The sequence below is a fragment of the Pelophylax lessonae genome, assembly GCF_965119305.1.
Source record: "Pelophylax lessonae genome assembly, chromosome: 3".
In the NCBI taxonomy this organism is placed as follows: Eukaryota; Metazoa; Chordata; class Amphibia; order Anura; family Ranidae; genus Pelophylax; species Pelophylax lessonae.
In genome coordinates this window covers 475832760-475859163 of record NC_138770.1, presented here as the reverse complement: position 1 = coordinate 475859163, position 26404 = coordinate 475832760, and the positions used below count along the sequence as shown (strand labels likewise).

General features: G+C 43.5%; 1 protein-coding gene across 1 annotated transcript in view; it reads right to left on the bottom strand.

Annotated features, from left to right (window-relative positions):
- Window positions 1–26404, bottom strand: part of CAPN9 (calpain 9) — a gene marked incomplete at its 3' end in the record, with an annotated part of 565834 nt that overhangs the window by 31023 nt on the left and 508407 nt on the right. Inside the window, exon 17 of the mRNA XM_082250935.1 lies at window positions 26134–26212. Within this exon, the coding sequence (XP_082107061.1) occupies window positions 26134–26212 (79 nt within the window). The remainder of the gene's footprint in view (window positions 1–26133; window positions 26213–26404) is intronic.

The window sequence follows — 26404 nt, the reverse complement described above, 5'->3', positions numbered from 1 at the left end:
CAGCGACACCCAGGCCTTATTTGAAGCATGACAATGCCAGTCTATGATCCGAGTAAGATGAGTTGCATAATAATATAGTCAGAAATCAGGGAGTCCCATACCCCCCAATTCTTTACATCTGAAAATCAAATTGTGCCGTATTCGGGGCTGTCTATGTGTCCAAACAAATTGGGTTTAAATAGACCTAAGTTTAGAAAAAAAACTATTGGGAATCTTGATTGGTAAGGTGTGAAATAAATAAAGCAGTCTAGGAAGAGTTACCATTTTAACAATGGCAGCTCATCCAAACCAAGAGAAAAATTTAGAATGCCATTGTTTAAGGTCTAAAACAATTTGTTGAAGTAATGGAATGAAATTTTTAAAATACAAGGTGTCTAAGGTAGGTATTAACCATATACCTAAATATTTTAACGCTCCTGTTACCCATCTAAGGGAACTTTTTTCTTTAATCCCAGTGAGATTACCCTCCGGAATATTCAAGTTGAGTACTTCAGATTTAGAAAAATCTATACGAAAATTTGATATGTAGCTATATTTTTCAAACGCTTTCATCAAATTCGGAAGTGTGGTTAAGGGCTGATTAACGTAGAACAATAAGTCATCAGCGTATGCCGCCACTTTATATGTACTTTTCTTAACCACCATCCCATGTATGGATTCATCAGCCCGAATATGTCGCAGAAAGGGTTCCAAAGTAAAAATGAATAGTTACGGCGACAACGGGCATCCCTGCTGGGTTCCGTTCGCTATATTAATTGGTTCCGATAACGTATGGTTTACTTTAACTCTCGCCGATGGAAATTTATAAAGAGAGGCTATCCAGCCTAACATTTTGGGGGGTAAATTTACATGTTTGCAGGTGGCCATTAAAAAATCCCAGGCTACTCTGTCAAAGGCCTTCTCCGCATCAGCCGACATGACAAGGCCTTCGACTTTTCGCTGCCGGGTATGTTGTATCAAATTCAAAGTCTTAATTACATTATCCTTAGCTTCACCCCCTGGCATTAAACCCACCTGATCATCTTTTATTAAGGTAGACAAATTAGGCTTAATTCTATTGGCTAATACTTTAGCAAAAAGTTTCAAATCCAAATTTAAAAGGGAAATGGGTCTATAATTGGCGCAATCAGTTGTCGTTTTCCCAGGTTTGGGTATGACTGATATATGGGCCTGAAGAAAGGCAGTCGAAGATTGCAATGGGTCTGCTAAAGAGTTCAGAGCTAGAGTCAACTGGGGGAGAAGAAGATCAGAATATTGTTTATAATAAAGAGAAATAAAACCATCAGGTCCCGGACTCTTATTCGGTTTAAGATCTTTAATGGCAGAGAGGAGTTCAGACTCAGAAATAGGTTGATCTAAGTCCTTAGCCACATCTGCTGTAAGTATAGGAAGTCCACTACTCAAAAGATAAGATGTAATAACAATAGGCCTGTCGCCCGGAAAATCCAGGGGTCTATGTTGTCAGGGAATATTATACAAGGATGAATAAAAAGTATGAAATTGTGCCGCTATCTTCTCCACTGCCAGTTCCACTCTGCCTGATGGGTTTCTAATGCCTGCGATAAAGGTGGTATTTTGTGTCGCCCTGAGTGCTCTTGCAAGGAATCTGCCACTCTTATCACCATGTTCGTAATAAATTCCCTTGCATAAGAAAAGTAAACGTTTAGCTTTGGCCTCTAAAGTTTGTTGAAGTTCTCTTCGTTTATGCAATAACTCAGTCGCAGCGCTAATTGAAAGAGACTCTTTATGTAATTTTTCCAAATTGGAGATCGAATGCATAAGATTCTGAATCATTTTTTCCCTCTCTTTTTTACGTTGTGAGCCTAGTTTGATGAGCTCACCCCATATGACGCTTTTATGAGCCTCCCATCTGACCATAGGGGGGATCTCATCTGAAGCATTCAACAAAAAGTAAGATTGAATATGCTGTGATATCAGAGCGCAATTGGTTGGGTCAGTGATTAAATCAGCATTCAGTCTCCAATTGAAAACCCTAGGCGTATTAGCAGTGGCGGCTGGTGCTCAAAATTTTTGGGGGGGGCGCAAAAAGAAAAATGTAATAGGTATTGCTTCGCGCCAAAAAACGCAGTAAAAAAATTGCGTGACTTTGAAGCTGTGCCCCCTTCAATGCAATGAACACTGTGCTGTGCCCCCTTCAATGCAATGAACACTGTGCTGTGCCCCCACAATGCAGAGTTCAGCGTGCATGCCCCTTTCAATTCAGAGCGCCACAGCATTGTCCCCAATCACTGCAGAGCGCCACAGCATTGTCCCCAATGATTGCAGAGTGCCCACAGCATTGTCCCCCAATGATTGCAGAGTGCCACAGCATTGTACCCCAATGATTGCAGAGTGCCACAGAATTGTACCCCAATGATTGCAGAGTGCCCACAGCATTGTACCCCAATAAATGCAGAGTGCCCACAGCATTGTACCCCAATGATTGCAGAGTGCCCACAGCATTGTACCCCAATGATTGCAGAGTGCCACAGAATTGTACCCCAATGATTACAGAGTGCCACAGAATTGTACCCCAATGATTGCAGAGTGCCACAGAATTGTACCCCAATGATTGCAGAGTGCCACAGCATTGTACCCCAATGATTGCAGAGTGCCCACAGCATTGTACCCCAATGATTGCAGAGTGCCCACATCATTGTACCCCAATGATTGCAGAGTGCCCACAGCATTGTACCCCAATAAATGCAGAGTGCCCACAGCATTGTACCCCAATAAATGCAGAGCGCCACAGCATTGTACCCCAATAAATACAGAGCGCCTCAGCATTGTACCCCAATAAATGCAGAGCGCCACAGAATTGTACCCCAATGATTGCAGAGTGCCACAGAATTGTACCCCAATGATTGCAGAGTGCCACAGAATTGTACCCCAATGATTGCAGAGTGCCACAGCATTGTACCCCAATGATTGCAGAGCGCCACAGCATTGTACCCCAATAAATGCAGAGTGCCCACAGCATTGTACCCCAATAAATGCAGAGTGCCCCCAGCATTGTATCCCAATAAATGCAGAGCGCCACAGCATTGTACCCCAATAAATGCAGAGTGCCCACAGCATTGTCCCCCAATAAATGCAGAGTGCCCACAGCATTGTCCCCCAATCAATGCAGAGTGCCCACAGCATTGTACCCCAATCAATGCAGAGTGCCCACAGCATTGTCCCCCAATAAATGCAGAGTGCCCACAGCATTGTACCCCAATCAATGCAGAGTGCCCACAAAATTGTACCCCAATAAATGCAGAGTGCCCACAGCATTGTACCCCAATAAATGCAGAGTGCCACAGCAATGTGCCCCAATAAATGCAGAGTGCCACAGCAATGTACCCCAATAAATGCAGAGTGCCCACAGCATTGTCCCCCAATCAATGCAGAGTGCAGCGTGCGTGCTCCCTTCAATTTAATGCACTTACCTGGCGGCGGCGGCGGGTTCTTCCCTCCTCGATCCAGTCCGTCCTCTCTGCGGCGGCGGGAAGGAGAGCGGCTTCTCCCTCGTCCTCCGAGCAGCGGTGACGGTGAGTGACTGACTCACGCACCGGCACCGCCCCCATTGTGACGTCAGGGATCGGATGTCCTGGATGATGATTGGTCCAGGCTGGAGACTGGACCAATCACAGCCAGGATATCCGAAAGTGGGGGTGTCCAATCGCAAGGACTTGCCATCGGGTTACGCCCCCAGAAAGCTGCCGATCGGCGCCTCTTCTGGGATGTAACCCCACCCCCCCCCTAGACACCACTTCCATTACAAAGGCCGGCGAACCCAATTTTTTTTTTTTGTAAAACTTTATTTGTTCGCTTTGTCATTTTTTTTTTATTTTTTTTTATTTTTTTAGGGGTAGGGGGGCGGCGCCCTGGCGCCCCCTATGCACGGGCTGCCACTGCGTATTAGTCAGCTTTAGAGTCAAAGATATTGGTGCATGGTCTGAAAAAAACCTGCGTCCCTATAGTTGCTCGTGTAATATTGCATATGTCACGTTGCAAAATAAAAAGATAATCGATACGGGCATATCTGTCATGTATTGCTGCGTAATGGGTAAAATCTCTGCCTTCAGGGTGTAAGGTTCTCCAGGAGTCGACCAGAGTTAGGGATTGTATCATCCTTTTGATATGTAAACATGAACTCTTATTCGAGGTATCTTATAGTGGCTGAAGGGGGACATTAAAGTCCCCCCCCCCTCCAGTAATACACGACCCCTGGCAAATCCAGACAGCATATGTATCATTTTCTGACAAAACACCATTTGTGATCTGTTTGGAAAATATACATTGGCGAGAGTAGTGGGTGTTCCCCCATAAATGCCTCTCACAAGTACATACCTCCCATTCGGATCTGTTAGGGATGACTCCACTTGAAATCCTGCTATCTTACTAATCAAAATAGACACACCTTTTGTTTTATTTGTTGGGTTAGTAGCATGAAAAACCGTAGGAAAATATGTTGAAGACAATTTAGGAATGTGCGCCTGTTTAAAATGTGTCTCTTGCAAAAATACAAAGTGTGGTTTAACCTTTTTCAGCTCTCTGAGAAGAAGGTGTCTTTTCTCCGGTATGTTAAGTCTTCGTATATTATGAGAAATCACCGTGGAATACTTGCCCACCGAGTGATATGCCATAATTAGTATGTAGAATGCTCAGTTTATTTCTAGCGTAGGTGCCTCACTACAAAAAGAAGAAAGAAAAAAGAGCAAAGAAAAATACCTAGGCAGAGATAATAGAGAACAACACTCCGCCCATAAGTAAAAAAAAAAGGGATATTGGGATCAATAATCACAGACAGTGCTAATCGTCTGTGTCTAAATAAGAAAATGGGGGTCATCCACAACCCTAGATTAGGGCAATGAAGGAGGACCCCATGTGGGGGTTAGTGGGAGGCACGCTCAGGGAAGGAAGCACCAATCTTATATAATAAAAAAGAAAAAAAAAGGAAAAACAAAATTATAACACTATACAATGAATCTTATATGTGTAATTACCATAGAACCTGGGGAATGGCTCTTTTAAAGTTACAAATCAAATAAACGTCCAAATATTCTGACTCACAGCTCTTAAACTCATTAAATAAGTATGATGGGCATCAATGAGGGCATATATGCCATTCTTACAAGCTTAAGTTATCAGCCAATATAAGGAACATTTAGGATACTCTGCCTATATATAACAAAAAACAAAAAGGTGCGTACTACGGCCCCTCTCCTGTAGCCTAAATAAAGTGGATATTGTACTCATAAATATAGCCAGAACGACCTCATACAATTCTTGTCCGTTCAGTCTATATAAGGTAAATTTTCAGGCTTAGCCTAAGCCATTTTATTTAATAAATGACAAAAGTGTCCCATTTATCATGTCTCAAGGTATATATGGCTAACTCAGTGTCCTCTAACTCATATAACTCAAAAACAAAAAAAAAACAGACATAACTGTGTAAGTCAGTCATAATTTGCAAAATAGTATTTTTTTCCATCCAGGTGAGCCTTCATATCCTATCTCAGCCGTCTTCTCCTGATTTACTGTTCTATCTGCGAGAAATTTCACTAATGGGGGTTCTTTTTTTTTTTTTTGTCTCACAAGAATTTGAAATTTCACTTGAAGGTTGAAATTTACTTTCATAGAAGATGAGAGATTTTTAATATCTTTTTTTTTTTTTTTATGCACTGGAAGAGTTTTTGTTTTCACGATAATATGGGAAAGAGGGTTTTTTTTTTATCTTGTTTCCCTCCTCCCCCCCACACAGTGAGATCCATCCTCCCACATTTGTTACTTTACCAACGAACCTATTGAATATGAATATATGGTAAAGATATTAGTGAAGCAAAGGCCTAGAAATAAACAAGGTGCCTTAGAACCTTGTACAATTTAGATAACGAATGCTTGTTTTATTTAACTGTACTGATATTTCAATAAGTTGGATGTTATGATTTATTATTGAAGTGGCTGCGTCCGCTACTATGTCTTATACTATTATCTGTATTCTTTAAACTTTAATAAAAATTAATTGTAAAAAAAAAAAAGAAAAAGAGAAGGGAAAAAATCCTTTCTGACCCTAAAAAGGCAGGCAAATTTGTTTTCTGCGGAAATATACCTCCTTGTTTGCCTTTAGAGATGATGATATTTCTGTAAGAGAATAATCAACTACGTAAGCCTAGGGTCACACAATTGTGGGTGGTTGCGGGTGTGGGAATCACACCTGTTCCCACATCCACCCACAGTCAAAATGATCTGCTCTTTAAAAATGTGCAGGGCTTAATGGCACCCCATACATCTAAAAACGCAGAGCTTTTGTGAATGTGGGAACAACCAGGAAATCACATGATTTTCAAAAATAGTACAGGAACCTTTTTTCCTGCATAAACCACAGGCACAGCAGCCCATGGCTGCCATACCTGCACAAACAAGGTTTGCAGAGCTGCAATAGTGTGAACCAGTTCTGTAAATTGCACAAGAAGCATTTACACCTGTGAGTTGTGGTGCATTTCTGTAATGCGTTGGGCACCACGCATTCTTTACTGCATCTCCAACTTACTGTACATACTGTATGCTTTGGTTTACTGTTGTTTTCTGCTTTAGAAAAAAAAAAGTGCATGTCCATTTTTTTTGTGTGTTCCCGTGCATTGGGGTATTTGAATGGGCTGCATTAACCTAACACATATTAGCAAACAGAGTGCGTGTTAACACAACACACCAGAACCTGAAGGTGTGAATGGGCTCTTATTGAGTGAGGCATTTTTTAACATTTGGATCGACTGTGAAAGCATTAAAACCCCTGTAAAGTTTTGCTTTCTGTGTCCTGGCTGGAGAAATTTACACTCTCTTTATCTTGGTAGCCATTATCACCAGGCCAGAAAATCGTGGAATTACAAAATTTTACAGTTGTCTCCAGAACTGGCATACAAGGAAAACTTTGGAATGGGGACCCCTATTCTTAAAACAAGGGGAGGGGAGATCTATCCTGCTGTCTCAGAAATTAAAGTAAAGTTCAATCAAACCCTATCTAAAAAATAAACTCAGATATGAAAGTACAGGCAGAAAGCTGCAGGACTTGTCTGCAGAAGCCAGACATTGCGTCCTGATCCACTGATCACAGATGGAATGCTTTCCAGGCTCCTGCAGGGAAAAATAATAAATGCACATTTTTATACAAAAATATGTGCATTCATAGTTTTTTCCAAAAAGGTGAACTTTGGTCCCACCCCCAAATATGGATGTGGCCTCTAGGGGGCGTACCTTTTGAGTATGATTTATTTTTAATTTTCTCTTTATTGTTTTTTGTTTTTTATTGGTTGAGTCAGATGGACTTGTGTCTTTTTTCAACCTGACTAACTATGTAACTATTATTGGGCATTTGTAACATTTTCTTTTTTGCTCACAAGATGGCTTTTTTATCTGTGCCACAGTTTATGTTAATTTGTTTATTTATTTCTGGTTCCGGAGTCTCTCTGGGTTTCCAATAAGTGAATCCTCTACACAGAAGAGTTGTTCTGTGTGGCCTCTATGCTCCTGCTGTCGTCATGTCTGACGAAAGCGTAGGGTGGAGCCAGAGGTCATGACATCACCGTGCATGATCATTCAGCGCTATGTGTAATTATGAGAGTTGTAGGCTCATAAATTGTGTTGTATACAGCTTATATGTGTTTTTAATAGTGTCTTTAAAAGTTTTATCTTGGATTTCACACTATTGCTAACCTGACCTTCTTTTCCCTCTATACATGTGGCTTCTGAGGGATTATTGGAGAAGAGAGTGGCAAAGCTTTATTCCACAGTGACAATGGGTCTTTTTACAAAAAAAAGTATTCTCTGACTTCTAAGTATTAAACTCACATATTTTCTGGTAAGCCTTCCATGTATCACCAGGTGGAGTGGACACTAGGTGGAATGACATATGAAGATTTTGTTTGATTTCACTGTTTATCACCTGTGTTTTTGGGATTCTTGGATTTATATGGACTTCTGGTTTATGACACTTTATTATTGCACTTTATCCATGTAAGCTTTGAGGTAATCTGTAATCATGGTTTGCATTTTTTTGTCATTTTGTTTTTATAGTTTGATGGAGGTAAGCTCTTCCTAATGGTAACCCTCCGAGGGAAAAGTGCAACATTCTTAATATTAAATATTTATTTTTTAATTGCAGTGTATCCTACATTTGGTGTTTGCAGCTTCTCTGACAGACATTGGGTGTATTAGGATTTTTTGGACCATGAGCATCCGTATATCATAAGCTCTATGTTACTACCATGTAGAGAAAATATGTGTATACTTACTTAATCCCTGGATGCTCTTGTCCAGTCACATAATTTGCTTTCAGTGCCAGTTTCAGGGTTGAGGAGGGATAGCCAACAGATGCCCTATTGTAAGCCTTTGAGTGACCCCACTTCATAGGCATTTCAGCTGTTGTCAGAGATCTCTCTTCTTTACTGAAGCCAGCCTGTGGGGAGATCATGTGACTGGACTGGAGCACCCTCAGAAAAGGTAAGTATATCCTATCTTTCCTCTACAGGATAGTTAGTATAGGGCTTAAAATGGGGAGTGGGGGTGTCTAAGTTTATTTCTACTCTAAAAGTGTAACTAAAGACAAACATTTTTTTTTTTTTTTTTTTTTAGTTTTATATAGGTGTTCATCCATCTCCACTCTATCAACTGTCATTCACCCTCTTTATTTGTCCTGTTTACCATTATCATCAAATGTGAAAGTAAAAGAAAATCCCAAATTTTGGGTTGACACCAGAACAGTAATAGAGGGGCAATCTTCTGAAGTGGACACTAGTTCTGATGACATGTTGGGATTCCCTCACTTTGGAGGGATTTCTTCTCACTTCCTGTTTTGGCTATGGGACACAAATGTAAAAAAAACAAACAAACCTGACAGGGTTTATAAACATCCCTTACTCTATCCAAAATGAGAAAACAAAAAGTTTTGCCTTTATAAGAAAAATGGGACACAAAAAGCAAAAAATAAAAAAACTAAATTTGACAGGGGTTTCAACTATTCCTTACTTGTATCAAAACTAAAAATAAAATTAGATTAGATATAATTTGAAGTCTCTTAGCGCAAATAATTTTGTGTTCGATGTCAGTGACTCAAAAATTACTGATAAACCACAAAGTAAGACAATCAGGTAATTGGCATGCTCAAAATTAGATCACCAGTGGTTTAAAATATGTTTGACAGGTAAAAATGAAATTGTTCAGTTTCATGAGATTAGTTGTATTTATAGCGCTGTACAGTGGTAAATTATATTGGTATTTGTCATATAGTGAAATTTTAGGTGGTGGTAATACTGCAGCTGCATGCATATGTATTGGTTTAACATTTTGGGTTTGTGTACTTTTTGGTTTGGTACATTTTTTATATTTAAAGCACGGAGTAGGAATGTACTTTATGCTATAATTTTCATTTTGTTATATACTTTACTTAGGCATTGTATTTGTTATATACTTTACCTAGGCATTATGCAGAAAGACACGTACTATTTGGGCAAAATATGAAAAGAGTTGTAAACACATGACATGTTTTGTGTTGATTTAATGTGTTATATATAGTGTTGAGCGAACACGGACTGTATTATTCGTGTTCGTACCGAATAATTGGATTTTTTGTACCCGAACACGGACACGGACACTTTACTGTATGTTCGGGTAAAAATCCGTGTTCGGTCGTTTTATTTCCGGGTTTTGCATGCTTTGGCGCTCTTTTCATGGCGGGCTTTCAACAGCCAATCAACAATCGTTTAACTGGTGTGCCTTAAGCCATCCCAGCCATGCCTGCAAATGTCTCAGTAGCTGTGATTGGCCGTCTGAAGCATGTGACCAAGTCTTTATAAGTTCGAGGCAGCCGCAGCGGCGTCATTATGCTGCTTAGATTCAGGGACAGAGCACACATCAACGTGCTGGCTGCTGATTAGGGAAAGATAGGCAGGAAAAAACCATTTGTGTCCGGATAGAATTGAGGGACAGGTCGGAGTGTTTAGGCAGGGCGAGTTGTAGGCATTTTAGGGATAGAGTCTGCTGAATTATAGGGTCAGTGTCTTCTACAAACTACAATCGATATTGCTGTGTGGGGGGTGGGGTCTGCACTCAATCCTGATCTACGATCTCTTCTCAATCCTGTTAGGGACAGAGTCTGCTGAATTTTAGGGAAACTGTGTTCTACAAACTACAATCGATATTGCTGTGTGGTGTGGGATTGGAGATAGGCAGGTGTCAGTGATCCACATCCATTTTTCTGTGTGTGAGCTGCAGTGAACACAATCTTTTTGGGCTGCAGTGAACACAATCTTTTTGGGCTGCAGTGAACACAATCTTTTTGGGCTGCAGTGAACACAATCTTTTTGGGCTGCAGTGAACACAATCTTTTTGGGGTGCAGTGAACAAAATCTTTTTGGGGTGCAGTGAACACAATCCTTTTTGGTGTGCAGTGAACACAATCTTTGTGGGGTGCAGTGAACAAAATCCTTTGTGGGGTGCAGTGAACACAATCTTTTTGGGGTGCAGTGAACAAAATCCTTTTTGGGGTGCAGTGAACAACATCCTTTTTGGGGTGCAGTGAACACAATCTTTTTGGGGTGCAGTGAACAAAATCCTTTGTGGGGTGCAGTGAACACAATCTTTTTGGGGTGCAGTGAACACAATCTTTTTGGGGTGGAGTGAACAACATCCTTTTTGGGGTGCAGTGAACAAAATCCTTTTTGGGGTGCAGTGAACAAAATCATTTTTGGGGTGCAGTGAACACAATCTTTTTGGGGTGCAGTGAACACAATCTTTGTGGGGTGCAGTGAACACAATCTTTTTGGGGTGCAGTGAACAACATCCTTTTTGGGGTGCAGTGAACAACATCCTTTTTGGGGTGCAGTGAACACAATCTTTTTGGGGTGCAGTGAACACAATCTTTGTGGGGTACAGTGAACAGAATCTTTGTGGGGTGCAGTGAACACAATCTTTGGGGGGTACAGTGAACACAATCTTTGTGAGGTGCAGTGAACACAATCTTTGTGGGGTGCAGTGAACACAATCATTGTGGGGTGCAGTGAACTCAATCTTTGTGGGGTACAGTGAACACAATCTCATACTTCTGAAGGTTTGAGGGTGCTGCCTGTTCCATACTCCCCCTACTCCTCATCTAGCCTTTTAGGGGTACAAACAATAGTAATTGGGGCCTAGTGTGGTTGTGTACGTGTGATATACATACACTTTTTTGGGATCATATTTTCTATTCCGCTATTTAATCAAAAACCTTTGGGGATCAGTTAAATTGGGGGATAGTCTGTGTTGGTACGTGTGAGAGAGATCCACCTTTCCAAGTTGTTGGGGTTCATCTCATACTTCTGAAGGTTTGAGGGTGCTGCCTGTTCCATACTCCCCCTACTCCTAGCCTTTTAGGGGTACAAACAATAGTAATTGGGGCCTAGTGTGGTTGTGTACGTGTGATATACATACACTTTTTTGGGATCATATTTTCTATTCCGCTATTTAATCAAAAACCTTTGGGGATCAGTTAAATTGGGGGATAGTCTGTGTTGGTACGTGTGAGAGAGATCCACCTTTCCAAGTTGTTGGGGTTCATCTCATACTTCTGAAGGTTTGAGGGTGCTGCCTGTTCCATACTCCCCCTACTCCTAGCCTTTTAGGGGTACAAACAATAGTAATTGGGGCCTAGTGTGGTTGTGTACGTGTGATATACATACACTTTTTTGGGATCATATTTTCTATTCCGCTATTTAATCAAAAACCTTTGGGGATCAGTTAAATTGGGGGATAGTCTGTGTTGGTACGTGTGAGAGAGATCCACCTTTCCAAGTTGTTGGGGTTCATCTCATACTTCTGAAGGTTTGAGGGTGCTGCCTGTTCCATACTCCCCCTACTCCTAGCCTTTTAGGGGTACAAACAATAGTAATTGGGGCCTAGTGTGGTTGTGTACGTGTGATATACATACACTTTTTTGGGATCATATTTTCTATTCCGCTATTTAATCAAAAACCTTTGGGGATCAGTTAAATTGGGGGATAGTCTGTGTTGGTACGTGTGAGAGAGATCCACCTTTCCAAGTTGTTGGGGTTCATCTCATACTTCTGAAGGTTTGAGGGTGCTGCCTGTTCCATACTCCCCCTACTCCTAGCCTTTTAGGGGTACAAACAATAGTAATTGGGGCCTAGTGTGGTTGTGTACGTGTGATATACATACACTTTTTTGGGATCATATTTTCTATTCCGCTATTTAATCAAAAACCTTTGGGGATCAGTTAAATTGGGGGATAGTCTGTGTTGGTACGTGTGAGAGAGATCCACCTTTCCAAGTTGTTGGGGTTCATCTCATACTTCTGAAGGTTTGAGGGTGCTGCCTGTTCCATACTCCCCCTACTCCTAGCCTTTTAGGGGTACAAACAATAGTAATTGGGGCCTAGTGTGGTTGTGTACGTGTGATATACATACACTTTTTTGGGATCATATTTTCTATTCCGCTATTTAATCAAAAACCTTTGGGGATCAGTTAAATTGGGGGATAGTCTGTGTTGGTACGTGTGAGAGAGATCCACCTTTCCAAGTTGTTGGGGTTCATCTCATACTTCTGAAGGTTTGAGGGTGCTGCCTGTTCCATACTCCCCCTACTCCTAGCCTTTTAGGGGTACAAACAATAGTAATTGGGGCCTAGTGTGGTTGTGTACGTGTGATATACATACACTTTTTTGGGATCATATTTTCTATTCCGCTATTTAATCAAAAACCTTTGGGGATCAGTTAAATTGGGGGATAGTCTGTGTTGGTACGTGTGAGAGAGATCCACCTTTCCAAGTTGTTGGGGTTCATCTCATACTTCTGAAGGTTTGAGGGTGCTGCCTGTTCCATACTCCCCCTACTCCTAGCCTTTTAGGGGTACAAACAATAGTAATTGGGGCCTAGTGTGGTTGTGTACGTGTGATATACATACACTTTTTTGGGATCATATTTTCTATTCCGCTATTTAATCAAAAACCTTTGGGGATCAGTTAAATTGGGGGATAGTCTGTGTTGGTACGTGTGAGAGAGATCCACCTTTCCAAGTTGTTGGGGTTCATCTCATACTTCTGAAGGTTTGAGGGTGCTGCCTGTTCCATACTCCCCCTACTCCTAGCCTTTTAGGGGTACAAACAATAGTAATTGGGGCCTAGTGTGGTTGTGTACGTGTGATATACATACACTTTTTTGGGATCATATTTTCTATTCCGCTATTTAATCAAAAACCTTTGGGGATCAGCTAAATTGGGGGATAGTCTGTGTTGGTACGTGTGAGAGAGATCCACCTTTCCAAGTTGTTGGGGTTCATCTCATACTTCTGAAGGTTTGAGGGTGCTGCCTGTTCCATACTCCCCCTACTCCTAGCCTTTTAGGGGTACAAACAATAGTAATTGGGGCCTAGTGTGGTTGTGTACGTGTGATATACATACACTTTTTTGGGATCATATTTTCTATTCCGCTATTTAATCAAAAACCTTTGGGGATCAGTTAAATTGGGGGATAGTCTGTGTTGGTACGTGTGAGAGAGATCCACCTTTCCAAGTTGTTGGGGTTCATCTCATACTTCTGAAGGTTTGAGGGTGCTGCCTGTTCCATACTCCCCCTACTCCTAGCCTTTTAGGGGTACAAACAATAGTAATTGGGGCCTAGTGTGGTTGTGTACGTGTGATATACATACACTTTTTTGGGATCATATTTTCTATTCCGCTATTTAATCAAAAACCTTTGGGGATCAGTTAAATTGGGGGATAGTCTGTGTTGGTACGTGTGAGAGAGATCCACCTTTCCAAGTTGTTGGGGTTCATCTCATACTTCTGAAGGTTTGAGGGTGCTGCCTGTTCCATACTCCCCCTACTCCTAGCCTTTTAGGGGTACAAACAATAGTAATTGGGGCCTAGTGTGGTTGTGTACGTGTGATATACATACACTTTTTTGGGATCATATTTTCTATTCCGCTATTTAATCAAAAACCTTTGGGGATCAGTTAAATTGGGGGATAGTCTGTGTTGGTACGTGTGAGAGAGATCCACCTTTCCAAGTTGTTGGGGTTCATCTCATACTTCTGAAGGTTTGAGGGTGCTGCCTGTTCCATACTCCCCCTACTCCTAGCCTTTTAGGGGTACAAACAATAGTAATTGGGGCCTAGTGTGGTTGTGTACGTGTGATATACATACACTTTTTTGGGATCATATTTTCTATTCCGCTATTTAATCAAAAACCTTTGGGGATCAGTTAAATTGGGGGATAGTCTGTGTTGGTACGTGTGAGAGAGATCCACCTTTCCAAGTTGTTGGGGTTCATCTCATACTTCTGAAGGTTTGAGGGTGCTGCCTGTTCCATACTCCCCCTACTCCTAGCCTTTTAGGGGTACAAACAATAGTAATTGGGGCCTAGTGTGGTTGTGTACGTGTGATATACATACACTTTTTTGGGATCATATTTTCTATTCCGCTATTTAATCAAAAACCTTTGGGGATCAGTTAAATTGGGGGATAGTCTGTGTTGGTACGTGTGAGAGAGATCCACCTTTCCAAGTTGTTGGGGTTCATCTCATACTTCTGAAGGTTTGAGGGTGCTGCCTGTTCCATACTCCCCCTACTCCTAGCCTTTTAGGGGTACAAACAATAGTAATTGGGGCCTAGTGTGGTTGTGTACGTGTGATATACATACACTTTTTTGGGATCATATTTTCTATTCCGCTATTTAATCAAAAACCTTTGGGGATCAGTTAAATTGGGGGATAGTCTGTGTTGGTACGTGTGAGAGAGATCCACCTTTCCAAGTTGTTGGGGTTCATCTCATACTTCTGAAGGTTTGAGGGTGCTGCCTGTTCCATACTCCCCCTACTCCTAGCCTTTTAGGGGTACAAACAATAGTAATTGGGGCCTAGTGTGGTTGTGTACGTGTGATATACATACACTTTTTTGGGATCATATTTTCTATTCCGCTATTTAATCAAAAACCTTTGGGGATCAGTTAAATTGGGGGATAGTCTGTGTTGGTACGTGTGAGAGAGATCCACCTTTCCAAGTTGTTGGGGTTCATCTCATACTTCTGAAGGTTTGAGGGTGCTGCCTGTTCCATACTCCCCCTACTCCTAGCCTTTTAGGGGTACAAACAATAGTAATTGGGGCCTAGTGTGGTTGTGTACGTGTGATATACATACACTTTTTTGGGATCATATTTTCTATTCCGCTATTTAATCAAAAACCTTTGGGGATCAGTTAAATTGGGGGATAGTCTGTGTTGGTACGTGTGAGAGAGATCCACCTTTCCAAGTTGTTGGGGTTCATCTCATACTTCTGAAGGTTTGAGGGTGCTGCCTGTTCCATACTCCCCCTACTCCTAGCCTTTTAGGGGTACAAACAATAGTAATTGGGGCCTAGTGTGGTTGTGTACGTGTGATATACATACACTTTTTTGGGATCATATTTTCTATTCCGCTATTTAATCAAAAACCTTTGGGGATCAGTTAAATTGGGGGATAGTCTGTGTTGGTACGTGTGAGAGAGATCCACCTTTCCAAGTTGTTGGGGTTCATCTCATACTTCTGAAGGTTTGAGGGTGCTGCCTGTTCCATACTCCCCCTACTCCTAGCCTTTTAGGGGTACAAACAATAGTAATTGGGGCCTAGTGTGGTTGTGTACGTGTGATATACATACACTTTTTTGGGATCATATTTTCTATTCCGCTATTTAATCAAAAACCTTTGGGGATCAGCTAAATTGGGGGATAGTCTGTGTTGGTACGTGTGAGAGAGATCCACCTTTCCAAGTTGTTGGGGTTCATCTCATACTTCTGAAGGTTTGAGGGTGCTGCCTGTTCCATACTCCCCCTACTCCTAGCCTTTTAGGGGTACAAACAATAGTAATTGGGGCCTAGTGTGGTTGTGTACGTGTGATATACATACACTTTTTTGGGATCATATTTTCTATTCCGCTATTTAATCAAAAACCTTTGGGGATCAGTTAAATTGGGGGATAGTCTGTGTTGGTACGTGTGAGAGAGATCCACCTTTCCAAGTTGTTGGGGTTCATCTCATACTTCTGAAGGTTTGAGGGTGCTGCCTGTTCCATACTCCCCCTACTCCTAGCCTTTTAGGGGTACAAACAATAGTAATTGGGGCCTAGTGTGGTTGTGTACGTGTGATATACATACACTTTTTTGGGATCATATTTTCTATTCCGCTATTTAATCAAAAACCTTTGGGGATCAGTTAAATTGGGGGATAGTCTGTGTTGGTACGTGTGAGAGAGATCCACCTTTCCAAGTTGTTGGGGTTCATCTCATACTTCTGAAGGTTTGAGGGTGCTGCCTGTTCCATACTCCCCCTACTCCTAGCCTTTTAGGGGTACAAACAATAGTAATTGGGGCCTAGTGTGGTTGTGTACGTGTGATATACATACACTTTTTTGGGATCATATTTTCTATTCCGCTATTTAATCAAAAACCTTTGGGGATCAGTTAAATTGGGGGATAGTCTGTGTTGGTACGTGTGAGAGAGATCCACCTTTCCAAGTTGTTGGGGTTCATCTCATACTTCTGAAGGTTTGAGGGTGCTGCCTGTTCCATACTCCCCCTACTCCTAGCCTTTTAGGGGTACAAACAATAGTAATTGGGGCCTAGTGTGGTTGTGTACGTGTGATATACATACACTTTTTTGGGATCATATTTTCTATTCCGCTATTTAATCAAAAACCTTTGGGGATCAGTTAAATTGGGGGATAGTCTGTGTTGGTACGTGTGAGAGAGATCCACCTTTCCAAGTTGTTGGGGTTCATCTCATACTTCTGAAGGTTTGAGGGTGCTGCCTGTTCCATACTCCCCCTACTCCTAGCCTTTTAGGGGTACAAACAATAGTAATTGGGGCCTAGTGTGGTTGTGTACGTGTGATATACATACACTTTTTTGGGATCATATTTTCTATTCCGCTATTTAATCAAAAACCTTTGGGGATCAGTTAAATTGGGGGATAGTCTGTGTTGGTACGTGTGAGAGAGATCCACCTTTCCAAGTTGTTGGGGTTCATCTCATACTTCTGAAGGTTTGAGGGTGCTGCCTGTTCCATACTCCCCCTACTCCTAGCCTTTTAGGGGTACAAACAATAGTAATTGGGGCCTAGTGTGGTTGTGTACGTGTGATATACATACACTTTTTTGGGATCATATTTTCTATTCCGCTATTTAATCAAAAACCTTTGGGGATCAGTTAAATTGGGGGATAGTCTGTGTTGGTACGTGTGAGAGAGATCCACCTTTCCAAGTTGTTGGGGTTCATCTCATACTTCTGAAGGTTTGAGGGTGCTGCCTGTTCCATACTCCCCCTACTCCTAGCCTTTTAGGGGTACAAACAATAGTAATTGGGGCCTAGTGTGGTTGTGTACGTGTGATATACATACACTTTTTGGGATCATATTTTCTATTCCGCTATTTAATCAAAAACCTTTGGGGATCAGTTAAATTGGGGGATAGTCTGTGTTGGTACGTGTGAGAGAGATCCACCTTTCCAAGTTGTTGGGGTTCATCTCATACTTCTGAAGGTTTGAGGGTGCTGCCTGTTCCATACTCCCCCTACTCCTAGCCTTTTAGGGGTACAAACAATAGTAATTGGGGCCTAGTGTGGTTGTGTACGTGTGATATACATACACTTTTTTGGGATCATATTTTCTATTCCGCTATTTAATCAAAAACCTTTGGGGATCAGTTAAATTGGGGGATAGTCTGTGTTGGTACGTGTGAGAGAGATCCACCTTTCCAAGTTGTTGGGGTTCATCTCATACTTCTGAAGGTTTGAGGGTGCTGCCTGTTCCATACTCCCCCTACTCCTAGCCTTTTAGGGGTACAAACAATAGTAATTGGGGCCTAGTGTGGTTGTGTACGTGTGATATACATACACTTTTTTGGGATCATATTTTCTATTCCGCTATTTAATCAAAAACCTTTGGGGATCAGTTAAATTGGGGGATAGTCTGTGTTGGTACGTGTGAGAGAGATCCACCTTTCCAAGTTGTTGGGGTTCATCTCATACTTCTGAAGGTTTGAGGGTGCTGCCTGTTCCATACTCCCCCTACTCCTAGCCTTTTAGGGGTACAAACAATAGTAATTGGGGCCTAGTGTGGTTGTGTACGTGTGATATACATACACTTTTTTGGGATCATATTTTCTATTCCGCTATTTAATCAAAAACCTTTGGGGATCAGTTAAATTGGGGGATAGTCTGTGTTGGTACGTGTGAGAGAGATCCACCTTTCCAAGTTGTTGGGGTTCATCTCATACTTCTGAAGGTTTGAGGGTGCTGCCTGTTCCATACTCCCCCTACTCCTCATCTAGCCTTTTAGGGGTACAAACAATAGTAATTGGGGCCTAGTGTGGTTGTGTACGTGCGAGATACATACACTTTTTTTGATCATATTTCCTATTCCGCTATTCAATAAAAACCTTTGAGGATCAATTGAATTGCGGGATAGTCTGTGTCGGTACGTGTGAGAGAGATCCACCTTTCCAAGTTGTTGGGGTTCATCTCATACTTCTGAAGGTTTGAGGGTGCTGCCTGTTCCATACTCCCCCCTACTCCTCATCTAGCCTTTTAGGGGTACAAACAATAGTAATTGGGGCCTAGTGTGGTTGTGTACGTGTGATATACATACACTTTTTTTGGATCATATTTTCTATTCCGCTATTTAATCAAAAACCTTTGGGGATCAGTTAAATTGGGGGATAGTCTGTGTTGGTACGTGTGAGAGAGATCCACCTTTCCAAGTTGTTGGGGTTCATCTCATACTTCTGAAGATTTGAGGGTGCTGCCTGTTCCATACCCCCCCTACTCCTCATCTAGCCTTTTAGGGGTACAAACAATAGTAATTGGGGCCTAGTGTGGTTGTGTACGTGCGAGATACATACACTTTTTTTGATCATATTTCCTATTCCGCTATTCAATAAAAACCTTTGAGGATCAATTGAATTGCGGGATAGTCTGTGTCGGTACGTGTGAGAGAGATCCACCTTTCCAAGTTGTTGGGGTTCATCTCATACTTCTGAAGGTTTGAGGGTGCTGCCTGTTCCATACTCCCCCTACTCCTCATCTAGCCTTTTAGGGGTACAAACAATAGTAATTGGGGCCTAGTGTAGTTGTGTACGTGCGAGATACATACACTTTTTTTGATCATATTTCCTATTCCGCTATTCAATAAAAACCTTTGAGGATCAATTGAATTGCGGGATAGTCTGTGTCGGTACGTGTGAGAGAGATCCACCTTTCCAAGTTGTTGGGGTTCATCTCATACTTCTGAAGGTTTGAGGGTGCTGCCTGTTCCATACTCCCCCTACTCCTCATCTAGCCTTTTAGGGGTACAAACAATAGTAATTGGGGCCTAGTGTGGTTGTGTACGTGTGATATACATACACTTTTTTTGGATCATATTTTCTATTCCGCTATTTAATCAAAAACCTTTGGGGATCAGTTAAATTGGGGGATAGTCTGTGTTGGTACGTGTGAGAGAGATCCACCTTTCCAAGTTGTTGGGGTTCATCTCATACTTCTGAAGGTTTGAGGGTGCTGCCTGTTCCATACCCCCCCTACTCCTCATCTAGCCTTTTAGGGGTACAAACAATAGTAATTGGGGCCTAGTGTGGTTGTGTACGTGCGAGATACATACACTTTTTTTGATCATATTTCCTATTCCGCTATTCAATAAAAACCTTTGAGGATCAATTGAATTGCGGGATAGTCTGTGTCGGTACGTGTGAGAGAGATCCACCTTTCCAAGTTGTTGGGGTTCATCTCATACTTCTGAAGGTTTGAGGGTGCTGCCTGTTCCATACTCCCCCTACTCCTCATCTAGCCTTTTAGGGGTACAAACAATAGTAATTGGGGCCTAGTGTGGTTGTGTACGTGCGAGATACATACACTTTTTTTGATCATATTTCCTATTCCGCTATTCAATAAAAACCTTTGAGGATCAATTGAATTGCGGGATAGTCTGTGTCGGTACGTGTGAGAGAGATCCACCTTTCCAAGTTGTTGGGGTTCATCTCATACTTCTGAAGGTTTGAGGGTGCTGCCTGTTCCATACTCCCCCTACTCCTCATCTAGCCTTTTAGGGGTACAAACAATAGTAATTGGGGCCTAGTGTGGTTGTGTACGTGCGAGATACATACACTTTTTTTGATCATATTTCCTATTCCGCTATTCAATAAAAACCTTTGAGGATCAATTGAATTGCGGGATAGTCTGTGTCGGTACGTGTGAGAGAGATCCACCTTTCCAAGTTGTTGGGGTTCATCTCATACTTCTGAAGGTTTGAGGGTGCTGCCTGTTCCATACTCCCCCTACTCCTCATCTAGCCTTTTAGGGGTACAAACAATAGTAATTGGGGCCTAGTGTGGTTGTGTACGTGCGAGATACACTTTTTTTGATCATATTTCCTATTCCGCTATTCAATAAAAACCTTTGAGGATCAATTGAATTGCGGGATAGTCTGTGTCGGTACGTGTGAGAGAGATCCACCTTTCCAAGTTGTTGGGGTTCATCTCATACTTCTGAAGGTTTGAGGGTGCTGCCTGTTCCATACTCCCCCTACTCCTCATCTAGCCTTTTAGGGGTACAAACAATAGTAATTGGGGCCTAGTGTGGTTGTGTACGTGTGATATACATACACTTTTTTTTGGATCATATTTTCTATTCCGCTATTCAATAAAAACCTTTCTAGGGCAAGATCTTAAATTACAGAAATATGAGGAGACCGTCAAATAAGGGCCGTGGCCTGGGTCGTGGTGCTGCTGGTAGAGCTCCTGTTGCAAGGAGAGGACATGGTCGATCTGTGCCAGCTACACGCACAAGTGAAACACCTTCCTCAAGTGTGAGTAGGCGACAGAACCTGCATCAGTATTTGGTAGGGCATCAAACGCCCCTAGAAGTGATGAGGCCAGAACAAGTTGAGGCGATAGTAGATTGGTTTGCTGCTGACAGTGCCTCCAGTTCCTTCACATTGTCTCCCACCCAGTCTACTGCAGAAAGGTCAGAGTTGGCACCTGCAGCCAATGTCCAACCGTCTTTCACCTCACCCCCTTGCAAATCAGGCCAGCAGTCTGAGCCCCAAGCCATACAGCAGTCTCTTATTCTTTTTGAGGACTCTGTCAGCAGGGTTTCCCAGGGCCATCCACCTAGCCCTGCCCCAGAAGTGGAAGAGATTGAGTGCAGCGATGCCCAACCACTTATTTCTCAAGATGAGTACATGCAAGGATCATCGCAGCACGTCTCCGATGATGACGAAACGCAGGTGCCAACTGCTGCGGCGTTCAGCATTGTGGAGACCGACAAGGAGGGCAGGGGTGAAGACTGGGTGGAAGATGATGTGGAGGACGATGAGGTCCTCGACCCCACATGGAATGAACGTCATGCAGGTGACCTGAGTAGTTTGGAGGAAGAGGCGGTGGTCGCACAGAGCCACCAGCACAGCAGAAGAGGGAGCAGGGTGCAGAAGCGGAGCGGCCGTGCCCTAGACACTACGCCCGCTACTGCCCAACGCAGCAAGGGAACGAGCGCACCAAAGTCAGCTCAAAGGAGTTCTCTAGCGTGGAAGTTCTTTAGAAAATGTGCTGATGACAGGACACGAGTGGTTTACACCCTGTGCAATCAGAGCTTGAAGCGAGGCATGAACCTTCTCAACCTGAGCACAACCTGCATGATCAGGCATCTAAGTGCAAAGCACGAGCTGCAGTGGAGTACACACCTTCAAAACCAAGAAACGTCTCTGGCTCATCCTGCTTCCTCTTCTGCTGCAGTCTCGGCCGCTCCAGCCACATCTGTAGTGATACCGGCACCTGCCACCCCGCAAACAGACGATCTGTCAGCAACACCACCACCTGGGTCACCAACAACCATCTCCACAATGTCCCGTGGAAGCGTTCAGCTTTCCATCTCCCAAACACTTGAGAGGAAGAGGAAGTACCCCCCTACCCACCCGCGATCCCTGGCCCTGAATGCCAGCATTTCAAAATTATTGGCCTTTGAAATGCTGTCATTCCGTCTGGTGGAGACGCACAGTTTTAAAAACCTTATGTCGGTGGCTGTCCCACAGTACGTCGTGCCCAGCCGCCACTACTTTTCCAGGCAAGCCATCCCTTCCCTGCACAACCAAGTGGGGGAAAATATCAGGTGTGCACTGCGCAACGCCATCTGTGCCAAGGTCCACCTAACTACGGATACGTGGACCAGTAAGCACGGTCAGGGGCGTTATATCTCCCTAACGGCACACTGGGTAAATGCAGTGGCGGATGGGCCTGAGGCGGATAGCAATTTGGCGCATGTCCTTCCACCACCGAGGATTGCAGGGCGCTTCAGTTTGCCTCCTGTTCGTAACTCCTCCTACTCCGCTTCCTCATCCTCTACCGCCTCCTCATCCGGACAGCGTAACACCTTCACCACCAACTTCAGCACGGCCAGGGGTAAACGACAGCAGGCAGTTTTACAACTTGCCTGTTTGGGGGACAAACCACACACCGCGCAGGAGTTGTGGAGGAGCATGGAACAGCAGACAAATGAGTGGTTGCTGCCAGCGAGCCTCAAGCCCGGCCTGGTGGTGTGTGATAACGGGCGAAATCTCATAGCAGCTCTGGGCCTAGCCGGTTTGACGCACATCCCTTGCCTGGCGCATGTGCTGAATTTGGTGGTGCAGAGGTTCCTTAAAAACTACCCCGATATGTCAGAGCTGCTGCAGAAAGTGCGGGCCGTTTGTGCGCACTTTCGGCGTTCTCACCCTGCTGCTGCTCGCCTGGCAGCGCTGCAGCGTAACTTCGGCCTTCCCGCTCACCGCCTCATATGTGACGTGCCCACAAGGTGGAACTCCACCTTGCACATGCTGGAAAGACTGTGCGAGCAGCAGCAGGCCATAGTGGAGTTTCAGCTGCAGCACGCACGCGTGAGTCGCTCTGCGGAACAGCACCACTTCACCACCAATAACTGGGCCTCCATGCGAGACCTGTGTGCCTTGTTGCGCTGTTTTGAGTACTCCACCAACATGGCCAGTGGCAATGACGCCGTTCTCAGCTTAACTATCCCACTTCTATGCCTCCTTGAAAAAACAATTCGGGCGATGATGGAAGAGGATGTGGCACAGGATGAGGAGGAGGAGGAGGATGAAGAGGTAACATTTCCAAGGCTTTCAGGGCAGTCATTCGCAAGGGGCTCCGAGGGTGGGTTCCTGCACACGCAAACGCCAGGGACGCAATTGTCCAGCAGGGGCACAGTTCTGGAGGATGAGGAGGATGAGGAGGAGGAGGAGCTGGAGGAGGAGATGGAACCATGTTCACAGCAGGGTGGCACCCAGGCCAGCTCATGGCCATCACTGGTGCGTGGCTGGGGGGATACAGAGGACACGGACGATACACCTCCCACAGAGGACAGCCTTTCGTCGCCTCTGGGCAGCCTGGCACACATGAGCGATTACATGCTGCAGTGTCTCCACAACGACCGCCGAGTTGCCCACATTCTAACTTGTGCTGATTACTGGGTGGCCACGCTGCTGGATCCCCGTTACAAGGACAACGTACCGTCCTTAATTCACTTACTGGAGCGCGATCGCAAGATGCGCGAGTACAAGCGCACGCTGGTAGACGCCATGCTGCTGGCATTCCCATCTGACAGCGGGGCCACAGTGGAAGCACAAGGCAGAGGAGGAGGAGGAGGAGGTCGCCAACGCAACCAGGGCACCGCCAGCACCTCAGAAGGCAGGGTTAGCATGGCCGAAATGTGGAAAAGCTTTGTCAGCACGCCACAACAAACAGCAGCACCAGCAGCTCAGATGGAACGTCTTAGCAGGAGGCAGCATTTTACCAACATGGTGGAGCAGTATGTGTGCACACGCCTACATGTAGTGAATGACGGGTCTGCCCCCTTCAACTTCTGGGTCTCCAAATTGGGCACATGGCCTGAGCTTGCCCTTTACGCCTTGGAGGTGCTGGCGTGCCCTGCAGCCAGTGTATTATCTGAACGGGTATTTAGCACGGCTGGGGGCGTTATAACAGACAAGCGCAGCCGCCTGTCCAGAGACAATGTGGACAAGCTCACGTTCATTAAAATGAACCAGGCATGGATCCCACGGGACTTTTCCGTACCTTATGCAGAATAGCAATGGATACCGACCTTACCCACCCATTGTTCCATTTTTGCTCTTTCTCACTCTTTTGGGGTGTACCCTCATTTAAAATTTTTGAAAAGAAGCAGTGTTGGCTACCTCGTCCTCCTCCTCAGGGCCAGATTAATGTAGGGGCTATTGGAGCTGCAGCTCCAGGCCCCTACCTTTTATATAGGCCCCGGGTTGGCCATATTCACTGTTACCGCTCTTCTGTCACTTGTAAACACAGAAGTCTGGCTTCTATGCTCGCTTCCCCAGGCAGCACCCTCAGAACCTCCCCACACAGCGTGAAGGCCGGACAAGGAGGGACAGTTGGCGATGCATGGATGTGTTTATGGGCTTCAGAGACAGCATCCCATGTTGAATTAGGCATGCATGGCTGCACCCTTCCTCCTCTGGGTGCATGGCAAGGCACGGCCCTTAAGGCCCTTCAAAATCCTCAGCACCAAGCCCATGATGCTGTTAATCCGGCCCTGGTCCTCCTCCACCGCCGCTTCCACCTACACCGCCCATAGGTGTGCGCAGCCTATTGCATTAAGGTGTGCACCCCAAAGTTGAAATACACATGCATGTGTTTGCCAGCAGGGAGAGTAATGTATCGGGGCCATGTACCTGTAGGCAAGGAGAAATAGAGCAGAGCAGGTCCCAGGGAGATCTTTCCCATCTCCTCACTGGCAATGCTATGTGCCCTAGGTGATTAGGGTGTGCCCAGGCACACCCAGCACACCCTGTGCGCACGCCTATGTCACCGCCACATCCACCACCACCTCAACCTCCCTCCTACTCCATATGGGCCTCGTCCTTCAGAGATGAAGAAGAACATTGTTTTATTTTTCTGTTTTTTTTTTGTTGTTTTAAGTTATTTCCCTATCCACATTTGTTTGCAGAGCACTTGCCATGCTCTTAATTACGTTTTGCTGCCATTTGCAGCACTCTAGCCCTTTCCTTTGGTGTTTTAGAGCCATTTTAGTGCCTTAAAGTTCGGGTCCCCATTGACTTCAATGGGGTTCGGTGTCCGGGAAAAGTTCGGTAAAAGTCCGGGACACGGACCCGGACTTTTTTTTAAAGTTCGGCCGAACCCGTCAAACACGGACATCTAGGTGTTCGCTCAACCCTAGTTATATATTTATCTAGGCATTATATAGAATACCTAGTGTTATGCAGCACAACTACTGCTAAGCCTTTGCCTTATCATAGAATGTATTTTTTACATACCATATGTACCATAAGTAAATGTATTACCTAGTTAAAACTGCAAACAATTATAGACCATTGGTTTAAAAACATAGTAAATAAAAAAAATGAATACATAAATTCACTAAATACCATTTTATTTACTAGTTTCTTGGAAACTGTAATTCTGCTCTCACTTAATGTATGCAGAACAACTTCACCTTTGATATATCCATACTAGAGTTCACATATTATTGAAATAACAATTTTTATTAGTGTAAATAGTTGAATATCAATTGATTGTGGTATTCCAAAATGTAAGAAGAATATTCATCAACATTTTTGTAGGCTCTAGCATCAAATGAATATGATGCGATTTGGATATAATTCTTATTCTTGCTGATCATGCAGAACACCTACGGTACATACAATATTGAATATGAACTATTGGCGTATGTGCAGGAATAAGCTAGTCTGGGTTTGCTAGAATTAAAGAGAATAAAACCAATCAATATAACTGCTAATTGATTGCTGGGTGGGATTTGAAGCAAAAAATCTAGACACACAGATGGAGATTTAATTTCCCCCTCCAATTACTTCATACTGGAGCCCATACAAAACCGATTTTTTTTTTTTTAATTATTTTTTTAATAATATTATCACATAATCCCGCCTGTAAATGCAATGTTTATGTTTTCAAATTGTTTACATATATTTTACATGATTTGTATTAGCTAAAAGCTAAAGGAAATTGTATTTGCTATTATTCTAAATGCAGTCAAATTTTATTAACAATAGAATAGTTGACAGTGGAGAGGTTTTTACCTGCTGCTTTCAGGGCCAGTCGAAGCTCATATGAAGACATAGTTCCAGACTTGTCGGCATCATACTGGAGAAAGATATTCTGAAAGATGAAGTACATTTTTGTCTTAAACAGTGATGAGCAAATCAGTCAAATTTAGGTTTGTATTTAGTGATAGCATCAGCAACAAGGTATTTTGCAAGCTCATATTTAGCTGTGGAATTGAAATGTCAGTTATCTTTCTTAAACATTAAATGTACAGCTCTCATATAGGGATGGGCGAACATTTCGACC